The sequence below is a fragment of the Pseudochaenichthys georgianus genome, chromosome 8 (assembly GCF_902827115.2).
Source record: "Pseudochaenichthys georgianus chromosome 8, fPseGeo1.2, whole genome shotgun sequence".
NCBI lineage: Eukaryota > Metazoa > Chordata > Actinopteri > Perciformes > Channichthyidae > Pseudochaenichthys > Pseudochaenichthys georgianus.
The window spans coordinates 21,024,264-21,044,187 of NC_047510.2; the positions used below are offsets into that span (position 1 = coordinate 21,024,264).

General features: G+C 45.4%; 1 protein-coding gene across 3 annotated transcripts in view; it reads left to right on the forward strand.

Moving 5' to 3' along the window:
• Positions 1-538: 538 nt before the first annotated feature.
• Positions 539-19,924, forward strand: part of LOC117450937 (BAH and coiled-coil domain-containing protein 1) — a 68,633-nt gene continuing 49,247 nt past the window's right edge. For all 3 annotated transcript variants that reach the window (XM_071204036.1, XM_071204038.1, XM_071204037.1), the window contains exons 1-2: positions 539-753; positions 3,732-4,055. In XM_071204036.1, the coding sequence (XP_071060137.1) occupies positions 3,884-4,055 (172 nt within the window). In that variant the 5' untranslated portion in view covers positions 539-753; positions 3,732-3,883. The remainder of the gene's footprint in view (positions 754-3,731; positions 4,056-19,924) is intronic.

A 19,924-nucleotide genomic window follows, 5' to 3' on the forward strand; every position in this document is an offset into this window, starting at 1 on the left:
TTTTGTTTGTCAGTATGTTTGTATCTAATTAGGCTATTTATATTACTATGACCTTTTGAGATGTGTTCAGGGTTCTAGGCTAGAGTTTTCTAAATGTAATAAAGGTAAGGTAATTTAGCCTAATTGTTCGGTTCTAATATATTTTTTTGCATTATCCATTGTAATGTAAGTTTGGGGTTTTAAGCATGCATGAATAGAATTGCACATTCTGATTGATTGTATTTACTTTTTCATTAGGGGCTGTAGACTTTTTTATTATCTACATGTTTAGCTGTTCCCAAGCTGCTCTGAGTTGTGAATGATTCAGACCATCCCATGCTTTAAATCTGGCGCTTTTCTCTCTGTTTAGCATTGCCAGTCATCACACTATTGGCCTGTGCTACCGGCCAATCAGAACTTTCTGTATCTCCGGGCGGGCGGCACGAGCTAATTAACATGCAGGTATCCGACCAATGGGAGGGCGTGTTTACCCTGCCCCGAGACGCGAGGTACGCAGTTGCACCGGGAGAGAAACCGCTGCTCGGAGATCCGAGCCGCGATCCAGCCAGGCCGGAAGCCCTAGTTCCACAGCTTCCATAGACTGAACCAGCAGGCTACAGCACAGCCTCAGATGGAAATATTGTAGGATTTCACTCTAGCCACATGGTTTATTCAGATTTTGATTTTAAATGGGCGTCGCACTTGGCCTTACTCCTTTCCACCCTGTGTTTTGTGATTTTATAATGTATTGTTATGCAAGGATTTAACATACCAGTAAGTAGTCATTTTTATATTCAATTTTTGTATTGAATACAATTTATTAAGGCCTGTTTCCTCTTTTAAAGAAGACAGAGGTTGTAATTTAGTCCAACACGCTATGACATGCATTTTATTTTACCAGGTGCAGTGCTATAATTTACAAAATAACACAACAGGATGTATGAGGTGTATCCTATGAGAAATACATCGATCATTTAATGTATTGAGCTGACACAAAATACATCCCACTGAATAGTTTCTATTATAACATATTATAGCCTAGTTTTATTAATATTAGGTGGTCCATATATAATATGAGCATTTCTAACAATTTAAATGGTTTCAATATATGTTGGCATTGGAAGCATGTTCGTAATTATTAAAAAAATCGGACTATTGATTGGATTTATTTGCATGTTGTTTTATTTTGAATTATGCTATTACAATGGTGCAAGGCTGTCTTTTTTTTTTATCAATAGGCGAGTTCGAGCATTTACAAATTGTTTAAAATAATGTAGATATTTTTGTGAACTGGTCAGTGGGGGACTGACTATTGTTTTATTTATATTGCAATACACTATTAGCGTGTAACTTGCATTTGTTGAGCGGAAGACTTGTTTCGACCCGACCCGGCATAGGTGCACTCCCTGCCGGCCAGCTCAGTCGCGGAGGGCCGCCTGCCTCTCAGCGCGAGTCCGAACTATACAGCGTAATTTGATTTATTATCTGCGTTTCTGCTTTCGATTGGGTTCTGTAAATGCAATTGACAGCTGCTTAATGAATTACATTAGGGGCGTCGATCATTTAAACGGTTAAAACAAATTAAAGCGTATATTTGTGAGGATATCTGCACAGTGGAGGCTGGGAGAAACCTCCGTTTGTTTTTACGCTGCCGATATTTAATTCATATGATTGTAGGCTACCCTTCGAACATATACAAAACAGCGGTCTCTTCACAGCCTGGTAAATGTTAAATATTTTTTTCGTGAGGATGTTAGTGGACATACAGAGGGGGCTGAATTCAACAGCATGGCGAGGGGGAAGGTAATGGCTGACTGCAAAGCACTGTCTCAGTGCGGAAACAAAGACAGTCCTGCTGACGGGCGGCCATTCACCTTGGATCTCTACACAGTCCTCAAAGTGAATAATCAGCCTTCATGCAGGCAACAGCAAGGCTTCTTAAAAGTGTTCACGTTAAAGGACCTACATGCATGCAGCACATTAGCTCAGGAAGCCTCAGTGGAGGAGATTTGATCTCGGGCAGCTCCGTATGGAAGGATTTTATTGTTGTTGATGTGGCACTGAATTGGAGGCTCGGCTGTAACTGGCTACATGTGGAGATAATAGTGCTTGAAGTAAAATAGCATGTATTTAAACAAATATTCCATTCTTACACACTTTAGCCTATATATATTTGTTATAATTAATTATAGCCTATTTATGGTAAAACCACTCATTTCTTTTTATTTTTTAACACCCCCTGCAACCAATTCGAAACCCTGTAGGGACCCCAAATTGAGATAATAAAAATGTAAAACCACACATAATAGTAGCTATAGCTGTAGTCTACTGTATTGAGAATAACTGCATTTTCTTTCAAACGTATACTCATTTGGACCTATACAATGGCCTTCTGTTTGCCTGCTTTGTTTGTAATTACTCACAGGCAGAAAAACGATGATTTCTGTTAGGACTAACATATATTTTAACAGTGAAATTGCATTTCATTTAAAAAAAATTGGTTTTTTTTGTCGACTAGCCAATATAATGTGTATACTACTCCATTTGATTACCTGACCTGAAATAGGTCAACGCAGATGAAGACAGTGAGAGTGCAGTTATTCACATGCACACACACTCGCGCACGCACGCACGCGCGCACACACACACACACACACACACACACACACACACACACACACACACACACACACACACACACACACACACACACACGCACAGACAGGGTCCATGTCTTTCAGGAGTTGATGCATCTCTGTTATGGAGAGCTATATTAATTATAGTCTTATTTGAATATCATGACTTGCTTTACGGATGGTTTATAAACTCTATTTAACCAAAAATAACAGGTTCGTTGTGCAAATTGTTCGATGCATTATGCATTTTTTTCAATTGAATGTTTTATTATAAATAAACCATTTTGTAGATAGTGCAACATATTGTATATTTAGGTGATTTTTGGGGCTTATATATACGATCACTGTAGTGCAGAATGTGAACATGTGGTGTGTAATGAGAGCTGGATGGAAGTTATGGAAGCAGAAAAACGCCCGTATCAAACCGAGACAATAGGACGAGCAGGAGAAGGCAGGCAACGTTGTTCACCTTGAGATGGCTGAGAAGGCTTCAATCATTTTAACCAGCCCACACTGGACACCACTCTTTCTCCTTTTACAATATGAGGCGATTTTATATTTGTTGCAGCATACACGATTTCATTTAAAAACAAAATGCACGTTTGTTTTTTCATGGTTTTTAGAGAGAGTGACAGCTGGCAGCTGCTGACGTGGTTGTTGAATCAATTGTTATGATACAATATAATATGAACCTTACTGAATACAATGGGTTATATGGAAACCTTACATTTGATAATCTGCTCGTTGTGTCTGTGGGATATGAAGGGCTCGTCCCATATGATGCATATTAGGCCTGTATCCCAGGCTGATCAATAGAGCTGAATGAGAGCCCGGCTCAGTGGGCTTGTGGACGCCTCGCCTGCCGTTTCTATCTGCGGTGATATTTTTGCACCATCGGTTTTAGGTCGAAAGGGTTGATTTCAGTGTACGCATAATACAGGAGACGCCTTGATATGACAGATTGTATACTGGGCTACAATTCATTTTAATGGAGCGGTACTAATAATTTGTTGTCTTTTACATTTTTACTGCACTGTCAGTAGCTATGTCTGCATATTGCAATTCCTAACAGGGCTTACCATTTTTCTTGATAATGAAACTGGATTTCTTTGACAGAAAAGATGATCGGGGGCTACGTGTTTGGCTGGGGAAGCCTGCGATCGACTGAATGCAACACATAGATCTGAAGGAAAGGATTATTATATGGGTTGCATTTGATTTTCCTGCCCTGCCCTATCCGGATTTCGGATTACTCAACATTCTTCGGAATGGAAGGACGAGATTTTGCTGCTCCGGCTCACCTCCTATCAGAGCGGGGCGCCCTGGTGCACCGAGCCGCCTCTCGGATCGCTCCCTCGGGCCACGGCTCTGTACAGCACGGCGGTCACTTCACACCGGGGAAATATTACCCCTCGCACATACCAATGGCTCCTCACTCAGGTTAGTAAGAGGTTTTATTGTCATACAAGAATGCAACTGAAATATCTGTTTCTAACAACATGCTATCTTAAAGCTGGCTCTTGTTTCAAATGCTCTTATTATGGTGCACTATACATTTAACCCTGTACATTTATCAGCGTTGAGTGCTATGCCTGTGGTGAAGTAGCCTACAAAGCAGGTGATGTTTTGCTCAAAAGAGAATAATTTTACGGTGTTTTCCATTTTATATAAATGATTGCTTCGGTGTGGCTGTTGACAGTGTTTCCCTATTCAAATATCAGCTAATAAATCAGGCGAAATTTGATTTACACAAGGCCTACGATCAGAAATTTTGATTAAGCTGAATCAACATTTACAGCTCAAATACCTCAAAGGTAATAAAGACATCTTAGTTGAACAAATAGCCATTTAATAAGTTATGTAAATGCCATTGTATTTAAAAGTTGCATTTGACATCCGTTTTAGTTTGGAGGAAGTTGGACAGACCACACTGGCACTGGTTTCCCACTGGCTTTGGGGCTGAATCTGAAATGAGATTGTGTCACTTCACGTTAAATTGACAAGTGTCACACCATTGCCATTGCTCAACGAAAATAAATAAATAAATTAGCCCTGGGCCATACCCAGAGCCATGGAGCTGGGTGATCAGGTCTGCATAGGTTAGTATGATGAGGAAGAGGAGCAGTACTGAAATCCTCCTTCCATATTGGGCTTCAAAGTGTCAGGGTGCAAATGTGTTCACAGTGCATGCATCAGGTTTAACAAGTAACTTGAGTATCTTATGTACCCAAATGTGCACTTTAACAAACATGGGTTCACATTTTGTCGCCAGATAGAACAGTCTGAATATATAACTCAGCCTTAAGACTGCTGAACAGATTAACAGCTGTTAAAATATGGGTGTGGACACATACAATAACTTTTAAAACAAAAATGTAATGGTTATAATCATGCTTAATGATCATTTTTTGTATTATTATAATGTGCTAAGATATCTGGTGTTAGATTTTATTAAATAAAATATAATCCCTTATTTCGTGTTTAGAAAGAAACAAACAAAAAAGAGTTTAAATGAAGCACTTATATGACTGGATCAGAATACACTGTCTTGCTTTTATTATTCCCCACCCATGTAACACAAAACATATTTAAATATGTCACAACAGTGGCATACTGGTTGCATGAAACAGTTATGCTTCTGAAACCATTTGCTTTGAAAATATTGTTGACGGTTCTTCAAAAAAACACATGTTTATCATGCAGCCGCTGAGAAATCTAGGGTCACAAGGAAGCAGGGAATTTTTAGCGTTTAAAAGTTATTTTATGTAACATATCAGCCAATATTACAAGTGGGCCCAGTGTAGGTGGTTGTTGTAGGCGGTTGAATACAGCACGAAAGTAACATTTACCAATGTTTTTGTATTCTACATTAGATTGTATTTGTTTATATAGTCTATATATTTTAAATATGTTATCAAATGGTTATTCTATTAGAAGTATTATGGCAGGTTAATTCAAGATGTAATTGAAATTCATTTGATTGTGAAGGATTCATTTGCAAAATTATGCAAAAAAAAAAATGATGTTTTATTTTGTCATTCAGGAGAATTCATGGGCAATGTTCACCATTCATCACACACCATTCATGTTTACTTTGGCAGCACACACACACACACACACACACACACACACACACACACACACACACACACACACACACACACACACACACACACACACACACACACACACACACACACACACACACACACACACACACACACACACACACACACACACACACACACACACACACACACACACACACACACACACACACACACACACACACACACACACAGATCGCCTGCGTCTGTATGTGTTCTTCTCTTATGGATGTTTTGTTGAGAGCATGAAGGGTAATGCTGGCTACAGGGTACAGGTGCTCCCCAACCAGATTTGCAGTTTCTTTTGTATTATTGTGCCGCACCAACACGAAGGCCTACCCTCCAAATGTCATCACTGTTCAATGAGCAGCACAGGTGGTTTATTGTTCTCCCCAGCCTCGTCAGTAACACATGGGCGTGACCGTAGAGAAGTCTATCTAATATCCTCAAGATCTAAAAATGACTTAATTTCCTACATTTAAGGATTTATTTTATTGAATTAACATGGAGAATAATTTGAGTTCCCATAATATCTAAATCCCCTCCAGGCGCCGTTAGAATTATTTTGATATTTGGTCCTGCTGATGTGCTACATCTGATTTATTGTCTTAATATTATTTGAAAATGTCAAGCATGTCATAACGCAAATAGGTAGCTGAGACACAAAGCATTTTTCACAAATATTCATTACGTATTTTTTCAAGATTCATCAAAACCACGAAAGACGGAAAAAAAATCACGAAAGACAAAAACATGTTTCTCTATTATGTCCATAAAGTTTAATACACAATGTATACTTGTTATTTTATTTAACAGTAATGACTAATTACATCTGTCTTATTTGATGTAGCTTACCCAAATGAACACAGGTCAGTTACACCATGTAAGACCAGTCAAATGCTCGTCGGTTTTCTGACCAAACTGCTCCCAGATTGTTGTTCATATTGACAGGGCCGGTCATTATTAGCGTCCCTTCAAGTGTCCCGTATGCTAGCAACATTAGCACAACTGAGTGTGTTGGATCTCTTCAGTTTTTTGCACTTTCCCCCTGGGGACTAACTTGCACACTGGTTCACATGAATACTTTACAAAGAGCATGAATATTTCAGGGTTGATGTAAAAATGCATTCAGAGGCAGGTTTCTGATGTGGCTCCTTGAAAAGGCTCCTCTGACTTTGCAGAGGTATTTATTGTGAGCGCTCTCTTCACCCTCGCTGCAAAAAAAAAGAAAAAGGATGGAGGTTGCAACACCCTCCCTCAACATTGTTCCTTGGCGTGTTACAGAATCGTCAACATATTTCGGGGAGGAAATCTCCTTTCTTTTTGTTGTGCACACTTTTTGGTTGCAATCAGGCAACAACAGACACACGCTCCTACCCTGTTGTTCACTGGAGCATGTTAGCTTAGAACCGGTAGAGATTCTGTCAGTGTGCATTTGCCTGTGTCCATCTTCGCCTACTACAAGCCAGTCATTTGTAATGCATGTCAGGTGGTCGATTTATGTTTGCACTAGGTTCTGGGAATGTGACATTGAAGCATCTTCTCTTTGTGTGCTTGCTGATACAGAGAGAGACCTGTAAACTCATATAATGCTGATTCATTCAGCCAGTTCATTTACAAGGACTTTGAAATAGTAATTTTATCTCCTGCTGGCTCCGGTACAGAGTTGGAGACAGTCTTTACTTGGCTGTGAGGCCTGGATTCAGACGTTGGATAGTGTCAAAGCAGGAGAAACAGTGAAGCTGTCTTTACCGCTGGCATTTATGGCTGCGAGCTCATCTTTCAGCCATATTGTTCTGATCAGTGTGCTCTGGCTGAGGTGTGGCTGTGTGAAAGCAGCAGGGGTTCAGAGGCGGTCCATGGCTGAGCTCTGTTCTAAACACCCCATGTAATGAAAGGTCATATTTGTGTCATCTAGCTCGCTCTGCCTCCCCTTCCTTTACTTGTCCCCTGTCTCCTTTTCCGTAAAGCTTTCCTCTCTCTCCTCCCCTCCATTTTTCAGTCTCCTTTCTTTCCAGCAGGAAGACCCTTGTGTCTGGGAAGCGGTGGTCTTCCTGCCACCTCTGTTTTAGCCACCCTCCCCTGCCCCGGGCCATTGTTGCAGACCCCAGCTTTGTGTGCGTTTTACGGCTGCTGTTAAAGATAAAAAACAGTCCCTTCCACCCCCTTTATTGTTTTCTGGTAGGATGTCCCTGTCATTCCCTTGTTTTGTGTGTCCTAGCTGGATATCAGAGAAGCTTCCCCCTTCAAAGGTTAGCTATGCTGTCTGCCTTCTCCTTCTTTTTTTTCCAAAGGGGAATAAATAACTTTACTGAGACTTTTATTGAATGTCTCATTGCTGGAGTATCCCATGGCTCTATGGTTGTTGAGAAGACGCTTCAAAGGCAAACACAGGTGTGGAGTGAGCAAAGAGATGGTTACAACCCAGGTCTTTAAAAGAATAAACCTCAGTAGTGAGTGGGTTGTTTGTGAGAAGGGAGGCTTCTTCTTTTTGGCCTTGAAGCTCTTGTGTTGTGAGCACTCACAGATTGTACCCTGTTTCCCCTAGCTTTACTCACCCCACCATCCTTGCTGACCCCAGACAAAAGTGTTGGATGGAGTGTGTTGTACAGCACACAGTCTCACTGAAAGTCAATACTTTCCTTTCTCTATATATATTTAACAATTAGGAGTTGAACATAAATAATTTAGATAGATATGGAGCACGCCATTTAAGCCAACAAGACATAGACAATTTGCACACAAAAAAAAGATACAATACTATAATTGAAAATAGCTTGATTAATAATACTATTTGAGTGTGCATGTGTGCGGTTTACATTAAAGGGGTTTAATGTATGAAATTCAAGAGGTGAGCCTTACCATATTGCAAAGAAAACTGATATGCTGAATACCCCATGTTAAATATTACATTAAAAGGCCATTTGTATCAGAGAGCCACTGTGGTGGCAGTTCAGTGACAGAATGTGGGTCTCAGGCCAATTTCATTTGACTCTAGCCTTGTGCACTCCCTCTGTCTTTCTCTCCGGCTCTGCAAAACATAGTGAGAACCTTGGCCTGTTGTCAGGCTCGTTTGTGGATTGTTGTGAGATGACACGGTTCAGCCACGATGTCACAGGAGTCCCCCTGAATAGTGAAGGTGTTGCTTGGCATCCTACACCTGGCTGAAATAGCAACTTGCCCAGTGCCGCCGCCATCTGTCACCTTCCACTGACACTACCACTGGAAGCCCAAATGACTTGCAAGGCAGTCAATTACTTTCAAAGGGTAAATCCCTTGCATATTTTTCAAATACCTTTGGTAGATTGCAGTCACCAATTTTTCCTGGGCATCTGTAACAAACTCCGCCATATCTTATCACTATTTAGATCATTATACCAGGTGCCAAATATCTAGTAGTAAAAAAAACAAGTAACAGCACGTGTAAATCATTAAACTCAGGTAACAGACAGATTTGACGTCAGAACTGTTTTAAAATGGCCTAAGTTGAGAGGCGAGGGTCTCAATTTGTAAGAGGAATTTAGCTAGTAAGTAACCATGCCGCCTCATAGACAGGCTCTTCAAACAGACCGCCACCCATACTACACCGTGTGGCATGGTGCCACAGAGCCCTGGCCTCGAGCGTGGGGCGTGTACGCAGGACAAATACAAAGGAGACCCACGGGTGAGAGTGACGACCAGAGTAATACCTTCCTGTATCGGATTTCAGAGCATTAGATTTCAAAAACCTTCCCGTCTATTTTTACACTCAACACAAGCGAAGTGAGAAGTTGCATTACAATTTGAAGTGGCTAGGAACATTTTTTGTTTGCTTCCCATGAAGAACACACATGCACACACACACACGCAGAAAAAATGGAAAAACACTGGACTGAAAATGTATTGTTGCAAGGTTGAATAGATTAATACAGTTGCCCAAAGTCAACCACTTCTGTTTTGTTTGTGATTTGGATCTCTCTGTTTTCTCTGTCTGTCTTTTTTTCCCTTCATTCTCCCTCCTTCTCCCAGTATCAGGCTGCCCCTCATCAGACAGCCCCAGGCCCACCTCAGTGCATGGCTGTATTGCATGTGACAGCTGTTAGACATTATTAACGGCTCAAGCAGAAAATCCAGATTACTTGTTTTTTTAATTTCAAATTTATTATTGTAATCGTTCAGTGAAAAGAACAAAAAAGGGCCGTTGCCCTATTGTTGTGAGCAGATTTGTGGTCAGTGACAATACTATAAGTGCGTGTGTGTGTGGTAATGTTTGGGTGGGTGGGTGTTTTTTTTCCTGTGTGTGCGTGTGTGCTAGTCTGTGTTCTCCAGACACCCCCACTAGATCCGAGGCACCCTGTGGTTCGCTGTGAGGCCCAGACAGGTGCATTGTTAACCCTCTAACGCCTGAGTCTATCCCTGGATATGCTGCTTGCTGTTCATGGCAGGGTTTTATGTACGTGATGCAACTTTTGTAGCGTTCAAATTTTTCCAAATGTTGCACTATTTCTCTACATATTAGAGATGTTGTCAAAAATCACAATTCTGCATCTGTCAGACAACAGTTAAGCATTCAGCCTGGAATTCTACATCAGAACAGACTGAAGTTTCTATGCTAGCAATAACAAATTGTTAATGTATGGGATTCATTTTTTAAAGGGAAACGATTATACAATTCAGCAGTTGTTCCTCTACTGAGCTTCCTTTTTGTCTGTACACTAGGCTTCCCCACTCCTTTCAAATAGCAGACTATGATCCATAGGATTGAGCAGATGAACTCAAATACTGGGCCACAATGTTGGCGACTGTCAGTGTGAACAGTGGGGCGCTAGTGACACACGGTACCAAACAATGAGGTGTGCTGCTAAATGTATGCAGAGATTTGCCATTAAATATACATGCCTCTCAAGGATGTGTCAGCCCTTTTGCAAGAAAACAAAGATTAGCATCAGGAATTCCATTTTAATAAGTCTCGCGGGACAATTGAACCAGCTGCCTAGCCCACGATCCAAAGGGAACTTGTTGCTCTCTCTCTTCCTCCTTTTTTTGGCTTCCTCCCTCTTGCATGGATTTCCTGTGCTCCTATTGACATTGATCAGAATGAAAATCCTGCCCCCTCCCATTCGGTTTTATTTGTCAAATCATTTGTGTTACACCACAAATTCTTTCATTTATTCATGTTCTATCATTGATGATCTTATGTCTATACCCCCTGCACCTCCACTCTCTTTTGAATTTGTCCGTCTGTCCACCTCATTTTCCATGTTTTTCCTTGTCCCCTCTGCCTGGTGTGACCACTAGGCTACACTGCCTCCTCTTTCTCATACAGTAAGTGTCCTGAAGATCTGGGGCAAATGACTGGCTCCTCAGCAACAGATGTGTGTTTGTCTGCCGGTGCTGCATGCATTAGCTTCTTCTGCTTGAAATGCATGGCCACTGACCTACCCTCTGGTGAATGTGGGGGAGGGGACTGAGAGAGTTTGTGTGTGTGCATGACAAAGAGACAGACAGGCCGAGAGAAAGAGGAGGAGAGCGACAGCAAGAATAGATGCATGCTGTCACATGCTGTCATACACTTGCTGGTGCATTGCAAGTAGACACACACACACACACACACACACACACACACACACACACACACACACACACACACACACACACACACACACACACACACACACACACACACACACAATCACACACGCATAAACACACACATATACACACGCACGCAGACTGGCACTACACTCACACATCTTGCTTCCCAGGAGGCCGTGGGGCCAGTGGGACAGAGCAAGCTTGAGAGTCTGGTTTGTCTGTTTACATCTAATTATAGAAACAGGACTATTTCTGCAACCACTGCTCCAGCGTTTTATATTGAGAGAGAGAGAGAGGGAAAGAGAACAAGGGAAAAAAAAAAAAGCTTTGACCGCCTTTTCTCACAATAGTGAATGGTTATCTCATCCCCTCAGAGCTGCTACAGTCTGCGGGCTCTCAGTACAGTACGGCTGGAGGGTCTTGTACTCTTGTATCGTATTCTCTCATCCTCATGTAACATGAATGTGCAAACGTACAAGAAGCAAGCGACAGAAAAACAAGGCTATGTATTTCCCCCATTAGTCTAGCTGATACATTCAGTTCACAGTAAGGAAAGAAGAAAAAGAGAACAATGTGTTCACCCCTGCCATGAAGGCTCTTGCTTTGACCCAGTGGAAAGGACTGTCCATCACGAGAGTCAAAACAAAAGGAAGAAAGAGTTGATGTTAAGGATTAGCGTTGTATAAAATGTATCTAGTATTAAAGAGACAGGGCCAGTGCGGTAGTTAATCCTCAAGCTTGGTGGCTGATATCCAGCTGAGTGGCTGTTGTTAGCCAGGGGAGCCTGGAGAGGGGGGGGGTGCCGTCGGCCCTCCTGGGGTTTCCAGGTGAGAGTCAGATCCGGGCAGGGTTGTGGGTCTGGGCCAGACAGGTTGCAGCCAGTGGCGTAGCTCCCCCGCACCGCGGGGGGTGCGGGGGAGCCCCGGAGCTTAGGGGGCCCTGCCCCGCCCCCACTGTAGGCTATCCTCTTAGATTTCGTAACGCGGGAACAGGGCGCAGAGGGCGGGGCCCCCCCTCCCTGCTATGTTGCTACGTCATGTGTACGCTGCCTGTAGTAGTACAACAGTGTATCATTATAATTATTTGCTCACCTGCGATAGGGCTAGCCGGCTGATAACTAATGTTCATTGGCAGGCTGGGCAGCGTTCAAAACAAAGCGGGAAGCATTGCTCATATAAATAACGTTCATTAGTTGCGTTGCCGGTAAACATGAAAAATGAAGCGCCACTACCCAAGCGGTGCTCAGAAAAGCAAAATGAGAGCGAAAGCCGAACAGGAGAGGGCAAAACTACCTAAAATAACGTCATTGTTCCGGCAGGCAGCAAAGGTAGACGTAGACTCTAACGTTACTGCAGATAGACCGCTAGCAACCCCCCCGGCCCCCAGCTCCGAGTCCAGGGAGACAGCCCAGCAGCCCCGTTACAGCCGAGCCAGCTAGTCGTGCCTCGCGCTTCGAGACAGGTTAGACATTAGAATAATAGAAAGTTTTATTCGCCATAACCAGTATGCTACAGGTTACATTGGAATTGGAATCTAATCCGTTCATTTTTGCAGGTCAGCAAGAAGTCAGCTGTGCCCCCTCCGAGGCCAGTTCAGAAATAGGCATAGCCAAGGCTGCCCAGCCAGCTAGCCGTGCCCCCACAGACCCCAGCAGCCCCGTTACAGCCGAGCCAGCTAGTCGTGCCTCACGCTTCGAGACAGGTTAGAATAATAGAAAGTTTTATTCGCCAATCGCCATAAACAGTACGAGTCAGTATGCTACAGGTTACATTGGAATTGGAATATAATCCGTTCCTTTTTGCAGGTCAGCAAGAAGTCAGCTGTGCCCCCTCCGAGGCCAGTTCAGACATAGCCAAGGTTGCCCAGCCAGCTAGCCGTGCCCCGACAGTGACAGCAGCTCCCACCCACCCCAGGGACACGTTGGCCAGCGACAACTCTGTGACTGAATACCCTACTGATAGGGGGAAATTCCCTGTAGATTTAGAAGACGATGATGTTAAACGGTACATTCTGAATAACGGGCCATGCAAGCCTGAAGGGCCATTCAAAAGGGATGGGAAGGGAAGGTGCTTTTCAAAAGAGTTCTATAACAAAACATCCAAAATTGGATGTAGAATTCCACGCAAGTGGCTATGTTACTCGCCATCTATGGACCGGGTGTACTGTGAGCAGTGCTGGCTGTTCGGTGACAGACCGTCTGCCCATCACCTCCACCATGCGTGGAGAATAGGAATAAATGATTGGCAGGGTCTCTCTAAAAAGATTAAGGAACACGAATTCTCTCGCTCTCATTTGGCAGCATGTGTCGTGTATGATACGTGGAAAAATAATCTGACCATTGACGCGCAAATATCATCTGAGTTTAAGAGAGAGGTGGGGTTTTGGACCGAGGTCCTAACCAGAATAACTGATGTTACACTAACACTGGCCTCTCGCAACTCTGCTTTCCGGGGTCACAGAGAGAAAATAGGTGATATAGATAATGGTAATTTCTTATCTACCATAGAACTTATGGCGCGTTATGATCCAGTTCTGCAAAGGCTTATTGAAAGCAAAAAGAAGGTGCACTACCTAAGTCCTCAACCTCAAAACGAAATAATTTCATTGCTATCGAAAAAAGTGCAGGACACAATCATTACAGACATACAGAATGCAGAATTATATTCGATTATAATGGATACTGGCCCTGATGAACCTGGGGGCTGTGTTGTCTGGAACCTTGTGTTCCTGGTAGGGTCTCCCATGGCAAATTGGTCTCAGGCAAGGGGCCAGACTAAGATTGGTTCAAAAGACCTCATGAAAGGAAAAACAAGAAGTGAGGATACCCGGCCCGGAGGAAGCCCGGGGTCCCCTTCTGGAGCCAGGCCCAGAAGGAGGACTCGTCGGCGAGCGTCTGGTGGCCGGGCTTGCCACGGAGCCCGGCCGGGCCCAGCCCGAAAAGGCAACGTGGGCAACACCTCCGCTTCTCTGTCCCGCGGGCCCACCACCTACGGGAAACATCGATGGGGTCGGGTGCGCTGCCAGACGGGTGGCAGTGAAAGCGGAGGGTCTCGACGGACCAGACCCGGGCGGCAGAAGCTGGCTTTGGGGACGTGGAACGTCACCTCTCTGGGGGGAAGGAGCCGGAGCTTGTGCGGGAGGTGGAGCGGTACCAGTTGGATCTGGTTGGGCTCACCTCTACGCACAGCGTCGGCTCTGGAACCTTACTTCTGGATAGGGGTTGGACTCTATTCTTCTCCGGAGTTGCGCCGGGCGGGTGTGGGGATACTCACAAGTCCCCGGTTAGGTGCTTCGTTGTTGGAGTTTACCCCAGTGGACGAGAGGGTCGCCTCCCTACGCCTGCGGGTTATGGGGGGGAAAACTCTGACTGTTGTGTGTGCTTATGCACCCAACAGCAGTTCAGAGTATTCGGCCTTCTTGGAGACCCTGGAAAGAGTCCTGTATGGGGCTCCTGAAGGGGACTCCTTAGTCTTGCTGGGAGACTTCAACGCACATGTGGGCAATGATGGAGACACTTGGAGGGGCGTGATTGGGAGGAACGGCCCCCCTGATCTGAACCGGAGTGGTGGTTTGTTACTGGACTTCTGTGCTAGTCATGGATTGGCCATAACAAACACCATGTTCGAACATAAGGATGCTCATAAGTGTACGTGGTACCAGAGCACCCTAGGCAGAAGGTCCATGATCGATTTCGTTATCGTATCATCGGACCTGAGGCCGTATGTTTTGGACACTCGGGTAAAGAGAGGGGCGGAGTTGTCAACTGATCACCATCTGGTGGTGAGTTGGGTCGAGTGGCGGGGGAAGCCTCTGGATAGACCCGGTAAGCCCAAACGTGTAGTTCGGGTGAACTGGGAACGTCTGGAGGAAGCCCAAGTTCAGGAGGCCTTCAACTCACACCTCCGGCGGAGCTTTTCGGGCATTCCTGTGGAGGTTGGGGACATTGAACCAGAGTGGTCGGTGTTCAAAGCCTCTATTGCCGAAGCCGCGGTGGGGAGCTGTGGTCTCAAGGTCTTAGGTGCCTCAAGGGGCGGTAACCCTCGAACCTCCTGGTGGACACCGGTGGTCAGGGAAGCCGTCCGACTGAAGAAGGAGGCCTTCAGGGATTTGTTATCCCGGGGGACTCCCGAAGCAGTTGCAAGGTACCGACAGGCCCGAAGGGCAGCAGCCTCATCCGTGGCCGAGGCAAAGCAGCGGGTGGGGGAGAAGTTCGGAGAAGACATGGAGAAGGACTTTCGGGCGGCACCAAAGTTGTTCTGGAAAACTGTCCGACACCTCAGGAGGGGGAAGCAGGGAACCATCCAAGCTGTGTACAGTAAGGATGGGACGTTGTTGACCTCAACTGATGGAGTGTTGGGACGTTGGAAGGAACACTTTGAGGAACTCCTGAACCCGACAACTCCGCCCTCTATGTTAGAGGCAGAGCTGGAGTATGACGGGGGATCAACGCCAATCTCCCGGGGGGAGGTCACTGAGGTCGTCAAACAACTCCACAGTGGCAAAGCCCCGGGGGTGGATGAGATCCGCCCGGAAATGCTGAAGGCTCTGGGTGTTGAGGGACTGTCATGGTTGACACGTCTCATCAACGTTGCGTGGAAGTCGGAAACGGTACCGAAGGAGTGGCAGACCGGGGTGGTGGTCCCCCTTTTCAAAAAGGGGGATCAGAGGGTGTGTGCCAATTACAGAGGCATCACACTACTCAGCCTCCCCGGGAAAGTTTACTCCAAGGTACTCGAAAGGAGGGTCAGGCCGATTGTCGAACCTCAGATTGAGGAGGAACAATGCGGATTCCCTCCTGGTCGTGGAACGACGGATCAGCTTTTTACTCTCGCAAGGATCCTGGAGGGGGCCTGGGAGTACGCTTATCCGGTCTACATGTGTTTTGTAGACTTGGAGAAGGCGTATGACCGGGTTCCCAGGGAGTTACTGTGGGAGGTGCTGTGGGAGTATGGGGTGAGGGGGTCTCTACTCAGGGCCATCCAATCTCTGTACTCCCAAAGCGAGAGCTGTGTCCGGGTCCTCGGCAGTAAGTCGGACCCATTTCCGGTGAGGGTTGGCCTCCGCCAGGGCGGCGCTTTGTCACCAATCCTGTTTGTAATATACATGGATCGGATTTCGAGGCGTAGTCGTGGGGGGGGGGGTCTGCAGTTCGGTGGACTAAGGATTGCACCACTGCTTTTTGCAGATGATGTGGTTCTGATGGCTTCATCGGTCTGCGACCTTCAGCACTCACTGGATCGGTTCGCAACCGAGTGTGAAGCGGCTGGGATGAGGATCAGCACCTCCAAATCTGAGGCCATGGTTCTCAGCAGGAAACCGATGGACTGTCCACTCCAAGTAGGGAATGAGTCCTTACCCCAAGTGAAGGAGTTCAAGTATCTCGGGGTCTTGTTCTCGAGTCAGGGATCAATGGAGCGTGAGATGGGCCGGAGAATCGGAGCAGCGGGAGCGGTATTGCAGTCGCTTTACCGCACCGTTGTGACGAAAAGGGAGCTGAGCCGGAAGGCAAAGCTCTCTGTCTACCGGGCCATTTTCGTTCCTACCCTCACCTATGGTCATGAAGGATGGGTCATGACCGAAAGAACGAGATCGCGGATACAAGCGGCCGAGATGGGTTTCCTCCGCCGGGTGGCTGGTGTCTCCCTTAGAGATAAGGTGAGAAGTTCGGTCATCAGGGAGGGACTCGGAGTTGAGCCGCTCCTCCTTCGCGTCGAAAGAAGCCAGTTGAGGTGGTTCGGGCACCTAGTTAGGATGCCACCTGGGCGCCTCCCTAGGGAGGTGTTCCAGGCACGTCCAGCTGGGAAGAGACCAAGGGGTAGACCTAGGACCAGGTGGAGGGATTATATCTCTTCGCTGGCCTGGGAGCGCCTTGGGATCCCCCAGTCAGAGCTGGTTGATGTCGCCAGGGAAAAGAAAGTTTGGGGCTCTCTGCTGGAACTGCTACCCCCGCGACCCGACCACGGATAAGCGGGAGAAGATGGATGGATGGATGGATATAATGGATACTACCCTGGACATTTCAAAAGTAGACCAACTGAGTCAAGTGTTCAGATATGTTACTATAGCAAATTATGAAAATGGAAACCCTACAGAGGTGAAAATAAACGAAAGTTTTTTGGGCTTCCATGCAGTCACAGACCAAACTGCTGCAGGTCTCGAGAGAGAAATTCTCGAATCGATGGAGAGAAAGGGGATACTACTTGGGAAGTGCCGCGGACAAGGATATGACGGGGCTAGCAATATGAGTGGCGTCTACTCCGGTGTACAAAAACGCATAAGGGATAAAGAGCCCAACGCAGTGTACATTCAAACCTTGTACTCAATGACGCATGCCAAAATATACCTGAGATAAAAGACTTCTACGACACTGTTGAAAGGCTATATGTATTCTTTAGTGGAAGCATCAAACGATGGGAGCTTTTGGAAACACACCTCTCAGTGCCCAAGGCTGGCCAGCCTACACTGAAGAGACTATGCCCGACACGATGGGCATCAAGACAAGACGCCGTCCAATCATTGCGGTTCCGTTATGCTGACATTATGCAAGCGCTAACTAAGATAGACTTGCTCTCCAAAAAAGCGAGGAACGTGCCGAGGCGACTGGCTTGAAAAAGGCCATGGAGAGCTTTGAGTTTGTTGTAATGACTGTAATACAGGGCAAGGTCCTTGAAACAGTCAACATTGTGTCCCAAGCTCTCCAGCGCAAAGACGTGGACCTCTTACAGGCGACAGCAATGCTTGGTAACGCAACCGATACACTTGCCCAACTCCGAGGAGAGTTTGATGGCTTAAAAGCGCACGCGCAAGACCTGGCATCCTCATGGGGTGTCCACAGTCTCTTCAAAGACAGACGCGCAAGGCGCACAAAGAGGCACTTTTCAGAGCTTTGCGAGGACCAGCGGCTCCAAGACCCAGGGGAGCATTTTAGAGTGGCGGTATTTTACGCAAATATCGATATTGTCGTTGCCCAACTCAAAAATCGATTTGTTGGAATGAGCGAAGTTGCACAGCGATTTTCTTTTCTGCTTCCCCGCGAACTTTTGCGCGCAACAGACAAGGATCTGTCTGAGTCCGCAAGTGCTTTATCAGGCCAGTATAAAGACGACCTGTCAGCCGAGTTTCCTTTCCAGATCCTGTCCCTCCGTAATGCTCTTAGGCCTACTATAAAGAAATTGAGCGTGGAACAATCAAAGACCTTGCACAAACCCTGCTCATTGAAAATCAGTCCATTTTGCCAAGTATCCCCGATGTTGCCACAGCACTGAAATTGTTTTTAACTATACCCGTGACTGTTGCCAGTGCTGAGAGATCTTTCTCAAAACTTAAATTAATAAAGACATATTTGAGGAGCACAATGTCGCAAGAGAGACTGTCTGGGTTAGCAGTCCTTAGTATTGAGAGCCGACGCGCACGCAGTATAGATTTAAAGACTGTTATACAGGACTTTGCGCAGAAGAATGCCAGGAGACGCGCTCGTATAAAATAATAGGCCTACAAAGCAGCTCCTGATTGCATCCTCTATGTAGCCTATAGGATGTGTTTTATTTATTTGTTTTTTGTAGGCTACTTTTATTTTATACAGAATGTTATATATATGTGAACCGTTCCGTTGTGTGAACTCCAATGATGATAGGCTATAACGTTCTACAATATACCTTCATGTTACAACAAATACACAGCCACTTGTTTGTATTTGTCAATGATGTTTAAATCAGATGTATATTATTATACAGTTCCTACTGACCTTACTGTTTAAATCAGATGTATATTATACAGAAAGTTCCTACTGACCTTATACTGTTTAACTCAGATGTATCTTTATACAGAAAGTTCCTACTGACCTATAGGCCTACTGTTTACCAAAGATGCCTGAAAAAATAAACATTTAAAAAAGTGGCCGCGATATCTATCCCATGTCACTCTATTATTGATTTAGGGGAGGGGCCCCATGGTCCGACCTGTGGGGGAGCCCCGAAATATTGCGCAATGCCACTGGTTGCAGCCTCTTGCAGGTGTTCTCATAAAGAGCCCCTGAGGCCAAATCCCAGCCTGCTGGATGCAACATGAGCCAGGTGCTCTCCATCCCCCACCCAAAAAACATAAACCACTACATAATGGAAAAATGTGCTTGCATACACCCCACTAGCACCACCCACTGCCACCCCCTTTTTATTCTGAGACATGGCAGGTAAATTAATTGGCCGTGAGTATGTAACGTATATGCCGAGATAAAGGTGCGCTGTCTGGCCGAGGCGTAGCGTAACGGCCGTAATGATGGCTCCATTGTGTTGATGTTGAGGGGGGGTAGTTAGCACAGCCAGCGGGGCCTTTGCTGGAGGGCTGGATAGTCTCTGATTAATAGTGGGGAATGCTTTGAAGTGACACCCAAGTGCACCGGCTCACAGTCTAATAGCAATGCCATCAGTATGGGGAGTGCTCCCTCTTCCTCAGTCTTCATTAGCTAACGTTTCCCTAGCGCTATCTGGCCACCCTCCCCTCACACGCCCGCCTCATCTACAGAGGGCCTTTAGCCGCTTTCAGGTTTTCATTTTTGTAATTGTTTTGTGATTTTACTGTCATTTCTCTCTGTCATGTTTGGTAAAGTAAGAGATATATTTGTTTCCTAGA